The sequence below is a fragment of the Trichechus manatus genome, unplaced genomic scaffold, assembly GCF_000243295.1.
Source record: "Trichechus manatus latirostris isolate Lorelei unplaced genomic scaffold, TriManLat1.0 scaffold00188, whole genome shotgun sequence".
Lineage (NCBI taxonomy): Eukaryota > Metazoa > Chordata > Mammalia > Sirenia > Trichechidae > Trichechus > Trichechus manatus.
In genome coordinates, this window is record NW_004444124.1 from 1048642 (window position 1) to 1064749 (window position 16108).

General features: G+C 48.6%; 1 protein-coding gene across 1 annotated transcript in view; it reads right to left on the reverse strand.

Annotated features, from left to right (window-relative positions):
• Positions 1-6012: 6012 nt before the first annotated feature.
• FARS2 (phenylalanyl-tRNA synthetase 2, mitochondrial) overlaps positions 6013-16108 on the reverse strand; it is a 517904-nt gene continuing 507808 nt past the window's right edge. Inside the window, exon 6 of the mRNA XM_023741741.1 lies at positions 6013-6253. Coding sequence (XP_023597509.1) covers positions 6115-6253 — 139 coding nt within the window. The 3' untranslated portion in view covers positions 6013-6114. The remainder of the gene's footprint in view (positions 6254-16108) is intronic.

A 16108-nucleotide genomic window follows, 5' to 3' on the forward strand; every position in this document is an offset into this window, starting at 1 on the left:
GACTAAACCAAAGCTAAGAAGTTTCCTGAATACAATCAAATACTTTGAGAGACAGAGTAGCAGGGGTAAGGGTCTGGGGACCATGCTTTCAGGGGACATCTAGGTGAACTGGCATAATAAAGCTTATTAAGAAAATGTTCTGCATCGCACTTTGGTGAGTGGCGTTGGGGGTCTTAAAAGCTTGCAAGTGGCCATCTAAGACAGATCATTTCGTCCCAACCACCTGGAGTAAAGGAGAATGAAGAACATCAAAGACACAAGGAAAGTATTAGCCCAGGAGACAGAAAGGGCCACATAAACCAGAGATTTCATCAGCCTGAGACCCGAAGAACTAGATGGTGCCCAGCTACCACCAATGACTACTCTGACAGGGAACACAACAGAGTGTCCCAGATGGAGCAGGAGAAAGGTGGGGTGCAGAACTCAAATTCTAGTAAGAAGACCAGACTTAACAGTCTGACTGAGACTGGAGGTACCCCGGAAAGCATGGCCCCTGGATTCTCTATCAGCCCAGAATTAAAACAATTTCCAAGGCTAACTCTTCAGATAGGGACTGGTCTGGACTGTGGGACATAAAGTGATACTCGTGAGGAGTGTGCCTCTTAGCTCAAGTAGATGCAAGAGACCAAAGGGGCAGCTTCTGTCTAGAGGTGAGATGGGAAGGCAGAGAGGGTTAGAAGCTGGTTGAATGGACACAGGGAATCAGGGACAGAAAGGAAGAGTGCGCTGTCTGCAGAATGGGGTGAGCAATTAGGGTCACATAACAATGTATGTATAAAATTTTGTATGGAAGACTAACTTGAAATGTAAACTGCATTTAAACTAAAACAATAAAAAAAAAAAGATTACAGCCATTGAAAACTCTATGGAGTACTGTTCTACTTTGACACACATGGAGTTGCTATAAGTTGGAATCAGCTCCAAGTAATGGGTTAAAAGGATTCACACTTAACTTTAACAGGAAGTAACATGAAAAGTGGGTATGGTCCAGGCTTCCCTGTCTCTTTACTGCAAATAATTCTGAAGCACATTTTCCCCCTCTCAGCATGTATTATGGTTCAGTTTTAAAAATAAAGATTTTTTAAAGATTAAAAAAAAAAAAAAATCTTTATCTACCCAAGGTCGCAAAGCTCGTCCCTTACGTTTTCTTTCTTAAGCTTTATAATAAGTTTTTAGCTTTTACATTTAGGTCTATATTCCCTTTTGAATTAATTTTTGTGTGAAGTGTAAAGTAGGGGTCAAATTTCTATTCTTTTTTTATATGGATAATCAGTTGTTCCTGTACCCTTTGTTGAAAGGACGTTTCTTTCTCCATTGAATTGCTTTGGTGCTGTTAGGATTTGAATTGCGTCCTCCAAAAAGACATGCTGAAGTTCTAACCCCTGCTGCCTGTGAATGTGACCTTGTTTGGAAATAGGGTCTTTGAAGATGTTATCAGTTAACTTGGGGTCATACTGGAATAGGGTGGGTCCTAATCCAATAAGAGTGGTGTCCCCATAAAAGAGGAGAGGAGACTGAGACACAGAGGGAAGAAGGCCATGTGGAGAGGGAGGCAGAGATTGGAGTGATGCTGCCACAAGCCAAGGAAGCTGGGAGAGACAAGGAAGGAGCTTCCCCTAGAGCCTTGGAAATAACACGGCTGTGCGGACACCCTGAATTCCGACTCCTAGCCTCCAGAATTGTGAGACAATACATTTCTTTTCTTATAAGCCACCCACTTTGCGGATCTTTGTTATGGAATCCCCTAGTTATTTTTTGGAGGCCTGGTGGTGCAGTGGTTAAGAGCTTGTCTGCTAACCAATAGGTCAGCAGATCGAATCCACCAGGCGCTCCTTAGAAACCCTATGGGGCAGTTCTATTCTGTCCTATAAGGCTGCTGAGCTGGAAGTTATTTCTTACTACTAATAAAGTATAGACAATTTCAAATGATTCACTCTTGCTAGATTAGAAGCTTCTTAAAAATGGATCTCAAAGTTTCCCTGTAATGAGGTTGAGCTCACACATTCGCATTCCAAGATCCTCCCTTGACTGGAGAGAAGGGCTGATGCCCTGGCCGGCAGGCCGAGAGCCCCGTGTCCTACATATGAATGTGCAGCAGCCCAGTGCAGGCAGGGAACATGGGTGGGGAAGTGCTGCTGTGGAGAGTTTAATGCACTGATTTCCTTTCAGATTGATCCTTGTTGTTTAATCCATCTCAAGTGCCTGCCTTGACTTCTTCTCATCATCACTGTGATACATGAGAACACTGAGCCCTCTCCAAGGCTTGTGTACAACACCAAGGACACAGGATCATGCTGTCCCTCATTTTGAAGAGGTGGCTGTGGAGGGTGAGGCACTGGTTTTTGTGGTCGTCCCTTCCTGACAGGCACAGGTACAGTGGGATGTCCATGTGCTCTAGTACTACAGAAAACCAAAAACCAGTTGCTGTTGAATTGACTCTGACTCACAGCGACCCCATGTGTGTCACAGTAGAACTGTACTCCATGGGGTTTTCAATGGCTGATTTTTCGGAATTAGAACACTAGGCCTTTCTTCCAAGGAACCTGTGGGTGGACTGGAACCTCCAACCTTTTGGTTAGCAGCTGAGTGTGTTAACCATTTGTACCACCCAGGGACAATATCACAGAGGGGCCTTTAAATGCTAGCTCTACACCTGTCAACTGGAAGGCCTGGGCCTCGTCCTCTGGTCTCACACTATTAGCTTCAAAGTCGACAACAGGGCGGCTCCCCTTCACAGAGCTTTCCGATGCTCAAACGAGATGTTTAGGAGTCTTACACACATCACTTCCTGAGTCTTTGTGAGCAGGCACACTCAGTCAGGGGAAGAAGGAAAAGGAGCATTATCTCCATTTTCGAGCTAAGGACGTTGAGCCTCAGGGGCGTGAGTGGCTCACCTGGGCAGAGCTGGGTGGACAGCCTGGCCTTCCTCGGCCTTGTCCTTGTGCCTGGCAGGCATCTCTGCCCTGTTCCCTCCTGAGAACAGCCCCGAGCAAAGGAATGAGCTTGTGGCCAGTGGTGAATTGGGCAAGAAACAGGACCAAAACAAGGTGGTCTCATCAGTGTCACTGGGAAGCTGCCGGTGGCCCCTGGCTTTCAGTGTGGCACTGGCTTTGGCTATTTAAGCAATGAGGCATCACTGGACACAGAGGCCACTCGAAAGCTCAGGGCAACAGTCTGCCTGATTGCTGAGGTCCAGGCTCTCCATATCCCGCCCCCGCCCTGCCTTCCAGTGTGTGGGGCTAAGTCCTCCTGGGACTGCAGATCGCCCTTGCCTAGACTGTGCAGCTTTAGGAGCTGACCTTTCCTGTTCTGACCGTGTCCTTGATTTACCGTCCTGAAGGAGCTGTGGTAGCATGTAAAAGTCTGTTGACCACTCTGGTCATCTGAGGATAAACAGGGGCCTCTAATGGTATGGGCACAGAACCCAGGGCTGGCCTCAGTGCCCAGGCCAAATGGTCTTGCTCCTCATTGACAGAGTTTCGCAGCTGGCATCTGGCTGATGCTGTGCTGGGGCTGAAGCCACCTCCACAATGGTGGCCCATCTGTCCTTGCTGTGGTCCAGACAGCCACAGCTGTAGGACGCCTGGATATGGGGAGCAGGGGTCAACAGTAAGTGCACAGGAGGGGGTTAGGAGGCTCAGGTGATGCACTGCCGCCTCTCCTTGAGCACAGTCATCTCCTCCCTCAGCCGAGAGTGGAGGCGACAGTGGCATCTCCCGGGATTGAGACTCCCCGAGGGCTGGGCCTGTCTGACTTGTGCACTGTCCACTGCTGGCACCTAGACTGTGCCCGCATGCTCAAAGTGAACGAGCTCGTGCCGAGGAGAGCTGGGGAGCCAGGAGTGTCAGCTCCTGTCACCCCACCAGCACTAATGACACAGCCCCCAGCCCACTACAGGGAAGCAGTGACATGACCCATAGGTGGGGTTGGTGGTCATCCTGGCAGAGGGGCAGCTGGGCAGGTATTCAGAGGCTGCCATGTATTCTTTTGAGTTCATGCACACATTTCCTCTCATATATGAGAAAGATAAAAGAATCTCCAGTGTTGAAAGTTTTCCTTTTTCATTTCCTGCTGCCTGACCGTCGGCCCACCTGTGAGCACTGGCTCACTGTGAGCTAGGCGGTGCTCCAGGACTGCCCAGCTAGAGGCGCCAGCTCCAGAGTCAGCTCAGCAGAGTCTCCTGCAGCAGGAAGAGAAAATGGCAGGGGTGGACGAAGGCACAATGACTGTGAGCCCACCACGCCCTCCGCCCCACCCCAAGGCTCCCGTTGGTCCCAGAATTTAGCTTTAGAGGGTTCAGAGTCACCAGTGTCCACTGGCCTCAGAGGCCTGGCCCTCGGGACAGGCAATCCACGTGCTAGGAGATGGCTACTCGGGGCTCAGCTCCAGGACGTGGCCTTTCAGATAGTCCTTCGAAGGAGGGACACCCTTACCTAAGGATGACCCCTCACGCCACCATGTCTCCCAGGACATCCTGCCCATGCAGGGGTCTGGAAAGAACAGACAACAGGAATGCCGGGGAGGCTTCTTCCAGTCCTCACCCCCCCCCCACCCCACCTGCCACCTTGTCACAGGACAATGAAAGCTCAGGGTTCCTGAAGGAGGCCACCCAGCTTTCCCTGAGGTGTTGCAATCTCAGCCTGGATCCTCCCGGCCCTTGTGAATGACAGTTTTAGTCTGGACTGAAACCTGTTCAGCATCATAGCAATATACAGCCTCCACTGACAGACGGGTGGTGGCTGTGCATGAGGTACATTGGCCGGGAATTGAACTGGGTCTCCTGCATGGAAGTCCAAGGTACAAGTATAGCATTTGAAAAATGTTTGGTGATTTGAATTAAAGCTCAAGTTGTGGACCATGAGGCAGAACCACTGTTTTCTGGGCATTACTCATGCAGCTTGTTTTCTTAGAGAATATGAATGTGTACCTCACTCCTTATGGGATGAAGGGGATCTCTGAAAATGCAGCCCGGGGCTGGGTGAGAAACAGTCTGCTTAACGCACGCTGAAGGAATGGACTAGTCACGCTGGGACTCCCACCCAGCTCCTCCCACTAGGGACTGTGGTTTGGTTCCAGGCTTGATGCGGGACTTGGGGTTGGGCTTCCAAAATTCCTTTGGAAAGCTAAGTGAAAATTCCAAATTGATAACATGGTAAATGACACCGAGGCCCATTCCTTCCCTCCAGAAAGCAGCTCTGCCCGCCCACCCCTGCCCGGCTGGCTAATGGCTGCCCCTCATCAAATCGGGCACCTGTGGTCCTCCATCAGTGCCTGCACCATGCCAGGAAGAGAATCTGATTAGAACCCTGCTCATGGATGGAGCAGGCTGACTACAAACGCCTGGGATGGGGTGGGGTGGGGGGGCATCAAAGCAACATTCTTCCTTAAAGGTCGCCTGGGAAGCCAGGCCTCCTATCAGGAAACAAAACTCTGAGGGAGTTCAAGCACCTGGCCCCGCTCTGTGCCTCAGAGAGCCGGGGGCATCCGCTCTCCTTTTCTGCCTCACCAGTGAGGCAAAAGGCAGAGAAAGCCCACGCCCTGGGGCCAGGGGCCTGACTCCCAGCCCCGGTTGATGAAAAGCAAGTAAATACCTGGCCTCTGCTCAGAGACATGACTCCCTTCGCTTTTGAGGGGAGCCTTGGCATTTCATTAGTGATCTCTTTGAAGCCTGCCCTTTAAAAGCCAGAAAAAGAGAGAAGGGAGAAAGGAAGGGAGGCTGACTCAAAAAGCTTCCCTTATCTGGAGTTTCTGATGCCCCTGTTGGTGTTCTCTCATTACATGAATGGAAGAACCTGTCAGGCAAGAAATAATGCCTGGTGTTTACACTGTAATGGAACCCAGGGACCAATTAACAATGCTGAGCGCCAATGGGCAAAGCACTTCTAAAAGGAACGGAGGGATCACTTACATTATTGTTCCTTTCTCCCCCCCTCCCCAAATAAAAGACAAATGCTATGTCAGTACTTTCTCAAGAGCGATCCTTTATTTTCTGAAAGTCCTAAAACTGACCCATTTATCAAAAGATGCCTGATGCCCTGTTCAAGAACAATATCGTTTTCTCCTTCGGTGAATCTTTCAGCCATGAAAGGCCCGTGGCCAGGAGGAGCAGCGGCATCAGAACCTGCCTTCGACACCCAGCACCCGCACAACGGCCTCCTGCACGGCCTGGTGGACTCCCTGCACCTCCCGCTGTGACAGCGTCCGCTCCATGTGTCGGTAGGTGATGCGGTAGCAGTGGCTGGTCTTGTGTGTCCTAGAAAACAGAAGAGAGGAGGCAGTGAGTGGGGGGCATGGGGGCCTCGTCAGTAGGAGGAGCTTTGCCCGTGCATACTGGACCTCCACACCTCGGAGAACTTCGGGCATGACCCCCACCACCGCCATTATAGCACAGAAGTGTCACTTTTCCCTAATAACTTGTACCTTCTAAATTCTTTCTTTGGGGGAGGGTGGTGATTAGGGAAGTGTTAGCCTTGGATAATCTAGGCTGCTGGCTCCCACTGGACCCTGAGAAGCTTCTTACAAAGTGATTTCCTGAGCCAGGCCCTGGACACGCTGACTGAGAGGTGGGCCCTGGACACGCTGAGAGGTGGGCCCTGGACATGCTGACTGAGACGTGGGCCCTGGACGCGCTGACTGAGACGTGGGCCCTGAACACGCTGACTGAGAGGTGGGCCCTGGACGTGCTGACTGAGAGGTGGGCCCTGGATTTGCTGAGAGATGGGCCCTGGACACGCTGACTGAGAGGTGGGCCCTGGACACGCTGACTGAGAGGTGGGCCCTGGACACGCTGACTGAGAGGTGGGCCCTGGACACGCTGACTGAGAGGTGGGCCCTGGACGCGCTGACTGAGACGTGGGCCCTGGATTTGCTGAGAGGTGGGCCCTGGATGCACTGACTGAGAGGAGGGACCACTCCCAGGCAATTCTGCCCAGCAGACAGGGTTAGGAATGCCACTGTCCTCATGTCACAGAGATAATCACATGGTAGTGAGCCTGAGGCTGCTCCAGGCCCAAGCCTGGCCCCAGGGCCCTGGCTATGCACAGGCTGAGGGCTGTCCCTCTCTCACACCCCTGCAGGCTGTGGGAAGGACTCACTGTGCCTTCTGGACACTTGTTTTAATCCTCTGTTTTTACCATGGTGGTGCTGACTTGGCTTTTGTAGAATAACTGGGTAATTCTGGAGTATGTGGACAGGATAGCTGTAAGGCCTTTATTTGCACTGCAGTTTCTAAGACCTCATCAGGAAGACCCTGGGCCACACGTGGGCAGAATTGACCTGCTGCCCTGAGCTGCCTTCACTGGCTGGGCAGCCATGGGTCTGCCACCTCCCCTCTCTGGCCACTTATGTTTCTCTTTGATATGGGGGAGGGGCAGTGGTTGTTCCACTTCAGAATCCACGGTCCTCTTTTCTCACCCCCAGACACAGCAGAGTCACCTCACACCCTTCCTCCACCTGGAGTAAAGAAACGGCAAACCAGTGGGCCTGGCCTCTCTCCCCCGGAAGGTGTGGACAGGCCAGTTCCCAGCCCCACCAGGCGGGCTGCTGCTCTCAGTATGTGAAGGCTGGACTTTAACCATGCCAGGGCCTCTGGACAAACAGGCTGCTGGTGGCTTTGCCCCACACCACTCCCTCATGCCCACTGGAAGACCTGCTAATTCTGACCATCGCCCCGGATCCAAAGCCTTTGCTTCCAGAGGATGCCCAAAACTCCAGGAATTTGCTCTCAATGCAGTTCCCTCTCTTCTCTCCTCTCTCCTCCCTTTATTTACAAGGTAGAGCCCTTTACAGGGTCAGATACACCTGACAAACGAAGAGTCTGCCTTGGGTCCTAGCCTCCTTAATCCGTTCTTCACCTCCTCTCTCTGCTCCTCCTCCCTTCTCTTTCCTACCTGGGGGTGGTCATCTCTGAGCCCCTTTCAGGAAGGATACTGTCATGGTTTGAATTATGTCCCCCCAAAAATGTGTGTATCAGTTTGGCTAGCCCATGATTCCTGGTACTGTGTGATTTTCCTGTATGTCATAAACCTGCCTCTATGATGTTAATGAGGGAGGATGGGCGGCAGTTGTGTTAGTAAGGCAGGACCTGATCTACAAGACTGGATTGTGTCCTGAGGCAATCTGTTGAGATATAAAAGACAGAAGTGAGCAGTGAGACAGGGGGACCTCATACCATCAAGAAAGCAGTGCTGGGAGCAGAGCGCGTCCTTTGGACTGGGGTCCCTGTGCTGAGAAGCTCCTAGTCTGGGGGAACATTGATGAGAAGGCTGAGAGAAAAAGCCTTCCCCTGGAGCTGACACCCTGAATTTGGACTTTTAGCCTACTTTGACTGTGAGGAAATAAACTTGTCTTTGTTAAAACCATCTACTTGTGGTATTTCTGTTATGGCAGCACTAGATGACTAAGACAGATACACTCACAGGATCTAGGGTGCTATAGCTCACAGGGTTATCTGCCTTCAGGTGGGTACAGGGTCCCTATTTGGATCAGCCCAGGATGATGTCACTGGTGAGTGTTACATTACCACATCTAGAGGGGAGGAGGCCCTTACTTTAGGGGATTCCTTGGGGTTCCCGAAATCACATCATCTGCTCTGTTCCCTCTCCCGATGCCAGCTGCCTGCTCTAGATTAGAGGAGAAAACAACCTCCTCCCCACCTCTATTTCTTTTTCAGTTCAGTACAGGCCCATGGCTCTGCTCAGTGGACATGCCTGGGGGTGGATCCTGAGTGCGGGAAGGCACTGCTGCCAGACTGCCCAGAGAGCCCGCTATGAAGCTAGTAGCCATTTCTCCTTACTCAATGCTCCTGACAGGAGTGTCCCACACCACACTCACTCACGCCATCCAGGTATCGAACAGCCAGCGAGGCAGAGAAACTTGGCTCAGAGGCAAAACTAAGAGTTGCCACAAGAGTGGGAGCTGGTGAAGCAATGCACCCCAAACCCCCTGCTCCAAGTGCTGTCTTATTCCATTCAAAACCCAACTGCCCCAGTTATAGTCACTGGTTTTTGACAAGCGTGCCAAGACTGCTCAGTGGGAAAATGTCTTTTCAATAAATCGTGCTGGGACAGCTGGATAGGTATATACAAAAAAAAGAACATGGACCCCTTCCTCACACCATACAAAAATTAACTCAAAATTGATCATAGACCTAAATGTAAGAGCTGAAACTATAACACTCTAAAAAGAAAATATAGGAGTAATCTTCATGACCCTGGGTTAGGCAGTCTTCCCAGACACAACACCAAAAGCACAAGCAACAAAAGAAAAAGTAGATAAATTGGACTTCATCAAAATTTAAAACTTTCGTGTCTCATAGAATACCACTGAGAGAATGAAGACAACCCACAGAATGGGAGAAAATATTTGCAAATCACATATCTGATAAGGGACTTGTATCTAGATTATATAAAGAACTCTTACCATTCAACAATAAAAAGACAAATAACCCAGTTAAAAATGGGCAAAGGACATGAAGAGACATTCCTCCAAAGAAGATATACAAACGGTCAATAAGCGTATCATTAGTCATTAGGTAAATGCAAATGCAATCCATAATGATATATCACTTCACATCCACTAGGATGACTACAATAAAAAAGATGGACAATAACAAGTATTGGAATGCAACTGCTTTGGCAAACAGTTTTGCAGGTCCTCAAAAAGTTAAACATAGGATTCCCATAAGATGCAGGAAATCACTCCTAGGTTTATACCCAAGAGAAATAAAAACATATGACCACACTGTACACAAATGTTCATAGTAGCATTATCCATAATAGCCTCAAAGTGGAAATAACCCAGGTGTCCATCAACTGCTAAATGGATAAACAAAATGTGGTCTATTCATACAATGGACTATTATTTGGCCATAAAAAGGGCTGAAGCACTTACACATGCTACAACATGGATGAACCTTGAAAATGTTATGCTAAATGAAAAAAGCCAGACTCAAAAGACCACATATGGTGTGATTTCATTTATGTGAAATGTTTAGAATAGTCAAATCTATAGAGACAGAAAGCAGGTTTAGTAATTACCAGGGGTAGGGGGTTGGGAGGAATGAGAAATGAGGTTTCTTTTGGGCTTATGAAAATGTTTGGAATTAGAATGTGCTGATGGTTGCACAGCTCTGTGAATATACTACAAACCACTGACGTGTACACTTTAAATGGGTGTATGGTATGTGAATTATATCTCAATACCAAAACCTGTTGCTGTCGAGTCTATTCTGACTCATAGTGACCCTACAGAACAGAGTAGAACTGCCCCAAAGGTTTCCAATGAGTGGCTGGTGGATTTGAACGGCTGACCTTTTGGTTAGCAGACAGCTCTTAAACCACTGCACCACCAGTTCTCCGTATTTTGATAAGGCTATTCTATTTAAAAAAAAAAAAAGGCACGTGTACCTGCCCTGTTGGGCACTAGTGGGTCTGGGCGCTGCGGAGTGCTGGTCTCCCTGTCTGCCCCAACCTGTCATCCCGCTGTCCCCCCATGTGCACTCCTGAAGGCAGGGCCGACTATCCTGTTCCACCCTCACCTCTGTGCCCAGAGCAATGTCTAACACACAGTAAGTGCAGGATAAAGTTTGCTGAATGAACGCGCATGCGTCCCCTGGGTAGGGAGTGTCACAGCTTTGCAATGCATGAGGCGGGGTGGGGGCTTCCTGTGCCCTGCCAAGCTCCCATGGCCCCTGCCTGTGTGCAGCCCCTTCCCCTCCTCCTCTCTACTGCTGCCTCTGATAGTGATGGGACGGACACCTGGCCCACGAGGCACCGGAGAGCAGCAACCAACAATGACTGAACCTCACCCAGCTCTTTCCACCTCCCTAGCAGAGGGGGCAGCAGTGCTGAGGGGCAGGGCAGGCTCTGGGCCAGGCTGCCTGGGTTCAAGGTCAGCTCTGCCATTTCCCACCTGTGCACCCTTGGCCAGTGATTTAACTGGGCTTCCATTTCCTCATCTATAATATGCAGAAATTCACTGTGTCAACCTCATAGGACTGTTTTAACAAGACCCCAATGAAGAAGCATGTCAAGCACTTAGCACAGTACCCAGCTCCTTGTAAGAGCTCACTATACATGAGCTCTTTTTCATTACTTTATAAATAAGGAGAGCAGTGAATGATGGGAGAGCAGCAGCAGCTGTTGGCATGGGCCAGCCAAGCCCCACTCTTCCTGTGAGTCCAAGGCATGAAAGCCTTTTGCAGAACTCAGTCCTCATGGAAAACCTTTAAGCCACAGCGCCTGGTACACACGCTCTGTAGACAAACTCCAAGAGGCCTGCCTTCCATGCAGATTGGACAGGCCCCCAGTACTGCCGGAGGGTGGGAGGCCTGCCCTGAGGGGTGGGAACCTGTAGCCACAGTGTCCACAGGTGGAGGTGGGGCCCTGACTGCCCATTCTGTACTGGAGACCCTGATCCCCCTGCCTCCCATATGCAGAAGATATAGCCTTCCTTTCCTGCTTATATTGTAAAGGAGAGGTGCTGCAAAATGCTAGATTTCTGAGAGATGGGGTGTTCCAGGAAAGGAGGATTTCGTTATTTTCTAGTTAGTTCACTCAGGTAACTGCTAGCCTAGAGTTGGCAACATGGCCGCCTACAAGGTGAGATTTCCAACTGAAAGTGAGTGGAAGAAAAGGTTATCAACCTGTTTCTTCGCGCTTCAAAAAAGGCCCCTGTAAGAATGCTTGGGATTCAAAGAGCCTTTACAAAACATTGTGATGAGTTAGGTGCAAATGAATCATAAACATATGGATTAATTTTATAAATTGAGAGAAACTGAAAACTATTTCAGAAGATTTAAATGGAAAACCTACCAGGCTTCCCTTTTCCTAACATTGATGGACATGATAAGGGCTTCCTTTTACTTATTCTCCAGAAACTTCTGTCTGGAGCTTTCAGGGGGCAGGGCACACTCCTGTCCTCCTTGTGGGCTGGAGAATTGATAGGAGTGGAGCTGACAACTGGTCATGAGTGCAATTTGATGTAGCACGCCGGTCTCCTCATGCTCAAAGAGCTGCCTATCCATGAAAACTCCAGAATGATGGAGTGGGAGGATCTTGCGGCTTAGAACTGAATAGTAAGAAAACAGATTCCTCTATGGTAGGGATGTCCCCAGTGACCAAGCAGCCAAAGTTAGCCCCATATGTCTCAATTTGAGCTCTTTCGATTCTGACACCACCCAATGCAGTCCCTTTTAGCTCCCCCCCAAAATAAATGAAAAATCAGTTGCCATTGAGTTGATTCCAACTCATGGTGATCCCATATGTGTCAGAGTAGAACTGTGCTACGTAGGGTTTTCAATGGCTGAATTTTTGGAAATAGATCACCAGGCCTTTCTTCCAAATGCCTCTGGGTGGATTCAAACAACCAACCTTTCAGTTGGTAGATAAGTGCTTGACTGTTTGTGCTTCCCAGGGACTCCTTTTAGCCTAAAGTTCCTCAATATTTCACCTGGCATGACCCCTGTTGTTGCTGTTAGTTGCCTTGCTATTGAGTCACCTTTGACTCATGGCGACCTTATGCACAACAGAGTGAAACATTGCCCAGTCCTGTGCCACATTCATGATCACTGGCATGTGTGAAGTCCATTGTTGCGGCACAAACTTAACTGTCAATCAATAACACAGCAACAGCAGCAGCAGCAGCTAACATTACGCAGCACTATGTCCCAGGCACTCTTCTAAGTCCTTTACATACATGAGGTCATTAAAACATCGTGGCCCCATTTGGTGGGGAGCATCACTGTCCCTGTTACACCCATGAGGAAACTGAGGCACAGAGAAAATAAGTAGCATGCCCTAGCTTAGGCAGCTAATGAGTGACAGGGCTGGGTTCAGAACCAGGCAACCTGCTGCCAGAGCCCTGCTTTTACCAGCACACTTGACTGCTCCATCCTACTCTTCATCTCTTCCCTTTCACATCTCCATCCTCTTCCTTCTACCCCACCTTCCCCTGAAAAATGACAAGGATTGCAAACCATTGAGAAGAGTAACTTCTTTTAATCATCTGTTTAAGAATGAGACAGAATGCACTGTGTTCCTTTCTAGCTCCGACCTTCTGCTTGGAGAGGGGACAAGTTGGAGATGAGGGAACACAAGTGGCTGGGGACAGGGACATTCAGTAGAGGCCTTTCCTGACTATAGGGTCATTAAGAGGTGTGCTGGAAAGCAAAGCAGTGAGGTGGGAATCAGAGGGCTGTGTGGAAAATGTGGTGGGGGAGGTGGGGCTGTGGCTACGGCTTCTCTTCCCGCAGCCTAAGGAGCTGGACATGACTTGCAGGATGAGAGGTACCCCCTGAAGAAGACAGAGTGCAGCATTTACAATTGAGACCTTTAAAGGCAAATAAAAGTGCTCTCTGATGTACTTCACAGCCTCTACTCACAGGCAAAGTCAATGGTTATTGTCACTTGCCATCGAGTTGGCTCCAACTCATGGTACAAAAGACCTCTTCAAAGTGTTGAAAAGCAAAGACGTCACCTTGAAGACTAAGGTGCTCCTGACCCAAGCCATGGTGTTTTCAATCACCTCATATGCAGATGAAAGCTGGACGATGAATAAGGAAGACCGAAAAAGAACTGACGCCTTTGAACTGTGGTGTTGGCGAAGAATACTGAATATACCATGGCCTATCAAAAGAACAAACAAATCTGTCTTGGTTCTTCCAACCAGAATGCTCCTTAGAAGCCAGGATGGTGAAACTACATCTTACATATTTTGGACAAGTTGTCAGGAGGGATCAGTCCCTGGAGAAGGACACAATGCTTGGTAAAGTACAGGGTCAGCAAAAAAGAGGAAGACCCTCGACGACATGGACTGACACAGTGCCTGCCAACAATGGGCCCAAGCATAATAATGATTGTGAGCATGGTGCAGGATGGGCCCGTGTTTTGTTCTGTGGTGCATAGGGTTGCTGTGAGTTGGAACTGACTTGACAGCACCTAACGACAACAACAACAACAACAACACGGTGACCCAAGTATAGCAGAATGAAACACTGCCTGGTCCTGTGCATGTTCCTGATCAATGGCAACAAGCTCATTGTTTTGGCTGTTGTGTCAATCCATCTCATTGAAGGTTTCTCTCATTTTTGTTGACCCTCTACTTTACCAAATACGGTGTCCTTTTCTAGCGATTGGTCTTTCCTGATGATGCGTCCAAAGTAAGGGAGCCAGTCTTGCCATCCTTGCTTCTAAGGAACATTCTGCTTCTGTATCTTCTAAGACTGATTTGTTCGTTCTTGTGGAAGCCCACGGTATACTCAGTATTCTTCATCAACGTTTTCAATTCTTCTGTTTTTCTTTTTCACTATCCAACTTGTGCATGAATATGAGGTGACTGAAAAGACTATGGCTTGGGTCAGATGCACCTTAGTCATTGAAGTGACATCTTTGCTTTTAAAAACTACAAAGAGGTCTTTGGTACCAGACTTGCCCAGTGCAATACATTATTTGATTTCCTGACTGCTGCTTCCATGGACACAGATTGTTGAACCAAATAGAATGAAATCTTTGACAGCTTCAATTTCTTCTCCATTTATCATGATGTTCTTTATAAGCCAGTTGTGAAGATTTTCGTTTTCTTCACGTTTAGTTGTAGAAGTCAACTAGATTACCCATTACTGAGTTTTAGAGGCCAAATCCCATTATAATGAATTATGAGGGAGCCTAAAAATTCCTTTGGTGGTGGATATTCACTGCATTGGAATATTAGTCAAAATGAGTTGATTACTGGTTGGAGCTTAAATTTTTTTTTTTTTTTTTAACATATTTGGATTAAAAATGTTAGAATGTTTGAACTGCAAGGGGCTTCAGTGATCACTAGTTCAACCCTTCCATTTTGGAGAATCATTTAGTCATTCAACAAATATTATGTTTCAGGTAGTGAACTAGACAGAGATAAGTACATGAATGGAACTTAGGATCTGCCCTCAAGCGGCTCACACCTGGGGGTCAGTGGTCTGCCTCAGGTCCTGCAGCCACCAAGGAGGAGCCTGAGTGGAGGACCACTGTCGGTTACGGTCCTACAGCATCAGAAGATTTGGACTTGCACCCCCGACTCAGTGGCAGCGCACAGTAAAGTTCTCATGCTACATTCCATATACAACCTCCTTTACTCCAGAGATTTGCTTCTCAGCTGGTGGTTTTTTTTCTCTGGTACTCCCCATGAGCATTTACATGGTACTGTTTGTCTAGCCCATCACCCATCTGTCAATCTGTCATACTGTGGTGGCTTGTGTGTTGCTGTGATGTTGAAAGCTATGCCACTTGTATTTCAAATACCAGCTGGGTCACCCATGGTGGACAGGTTTTAGCCAATAAAAACTCTATGGATCACAAGAGAACACTGGCTGACTTGCTTGCTTTGGAACATCATCAGAAGGGATCAATCCCTGGAGTAAGACATCATGTTTGATAAAGTAGAGGGCTAGCGAGGGTGAGACAGACCCTCAGTGAGATGGATTGGCACAGTGGCCACAAAGATAGACTTGAAAATGCTAGTGATTGTGTGGCTGATGCGGGACCAGGCAACATTTTGTTCCGTTGTACATAAGGTCACCATGAGTCGAAGTCAGTTTCACCGCAGGTATGTACGGATGGATGGATGTTTGTATGCATGTACAGTAAAACCTGCAAAATCTGAAACCTGTGTAAGGTGGAAAACTCAAATATTTTCCACTAAAACCAGTGATAGAAAAGTGGTAAGACTACACCCCGTCAAAGGCGGAAAACTTGCGAGACTTGGAAAAACAAAGCAGTCCCCGAGTTCCGGCTCTTACAGGTTTCACTATCTATCTGTCTAGCATGGTGCTGGGGATATAAGGCACACAAAAGGAATATCTGAATATCCTGGCCTCTAGGGCTTACCATCCAGTGCAGAAATAGGACATTAAACAGCCATCCTCACCCGTGATGAGCTGGGTATCAACAAGGCCATGGTGCACTGCTGTCCCTGTCCCCGTCTCCTGCCCTTTACACTGGCCGCCCGTGTGAGTGTCAGTCTAGATCAGGAACAAGAACCAGGACTCTAACTTCTCTTGCAGCTGACTTTTGGTGTGACCCCTGAGGCCTGCCCAACCCTGCCATCCTGCACATGTCCAGCTGCTCACGTA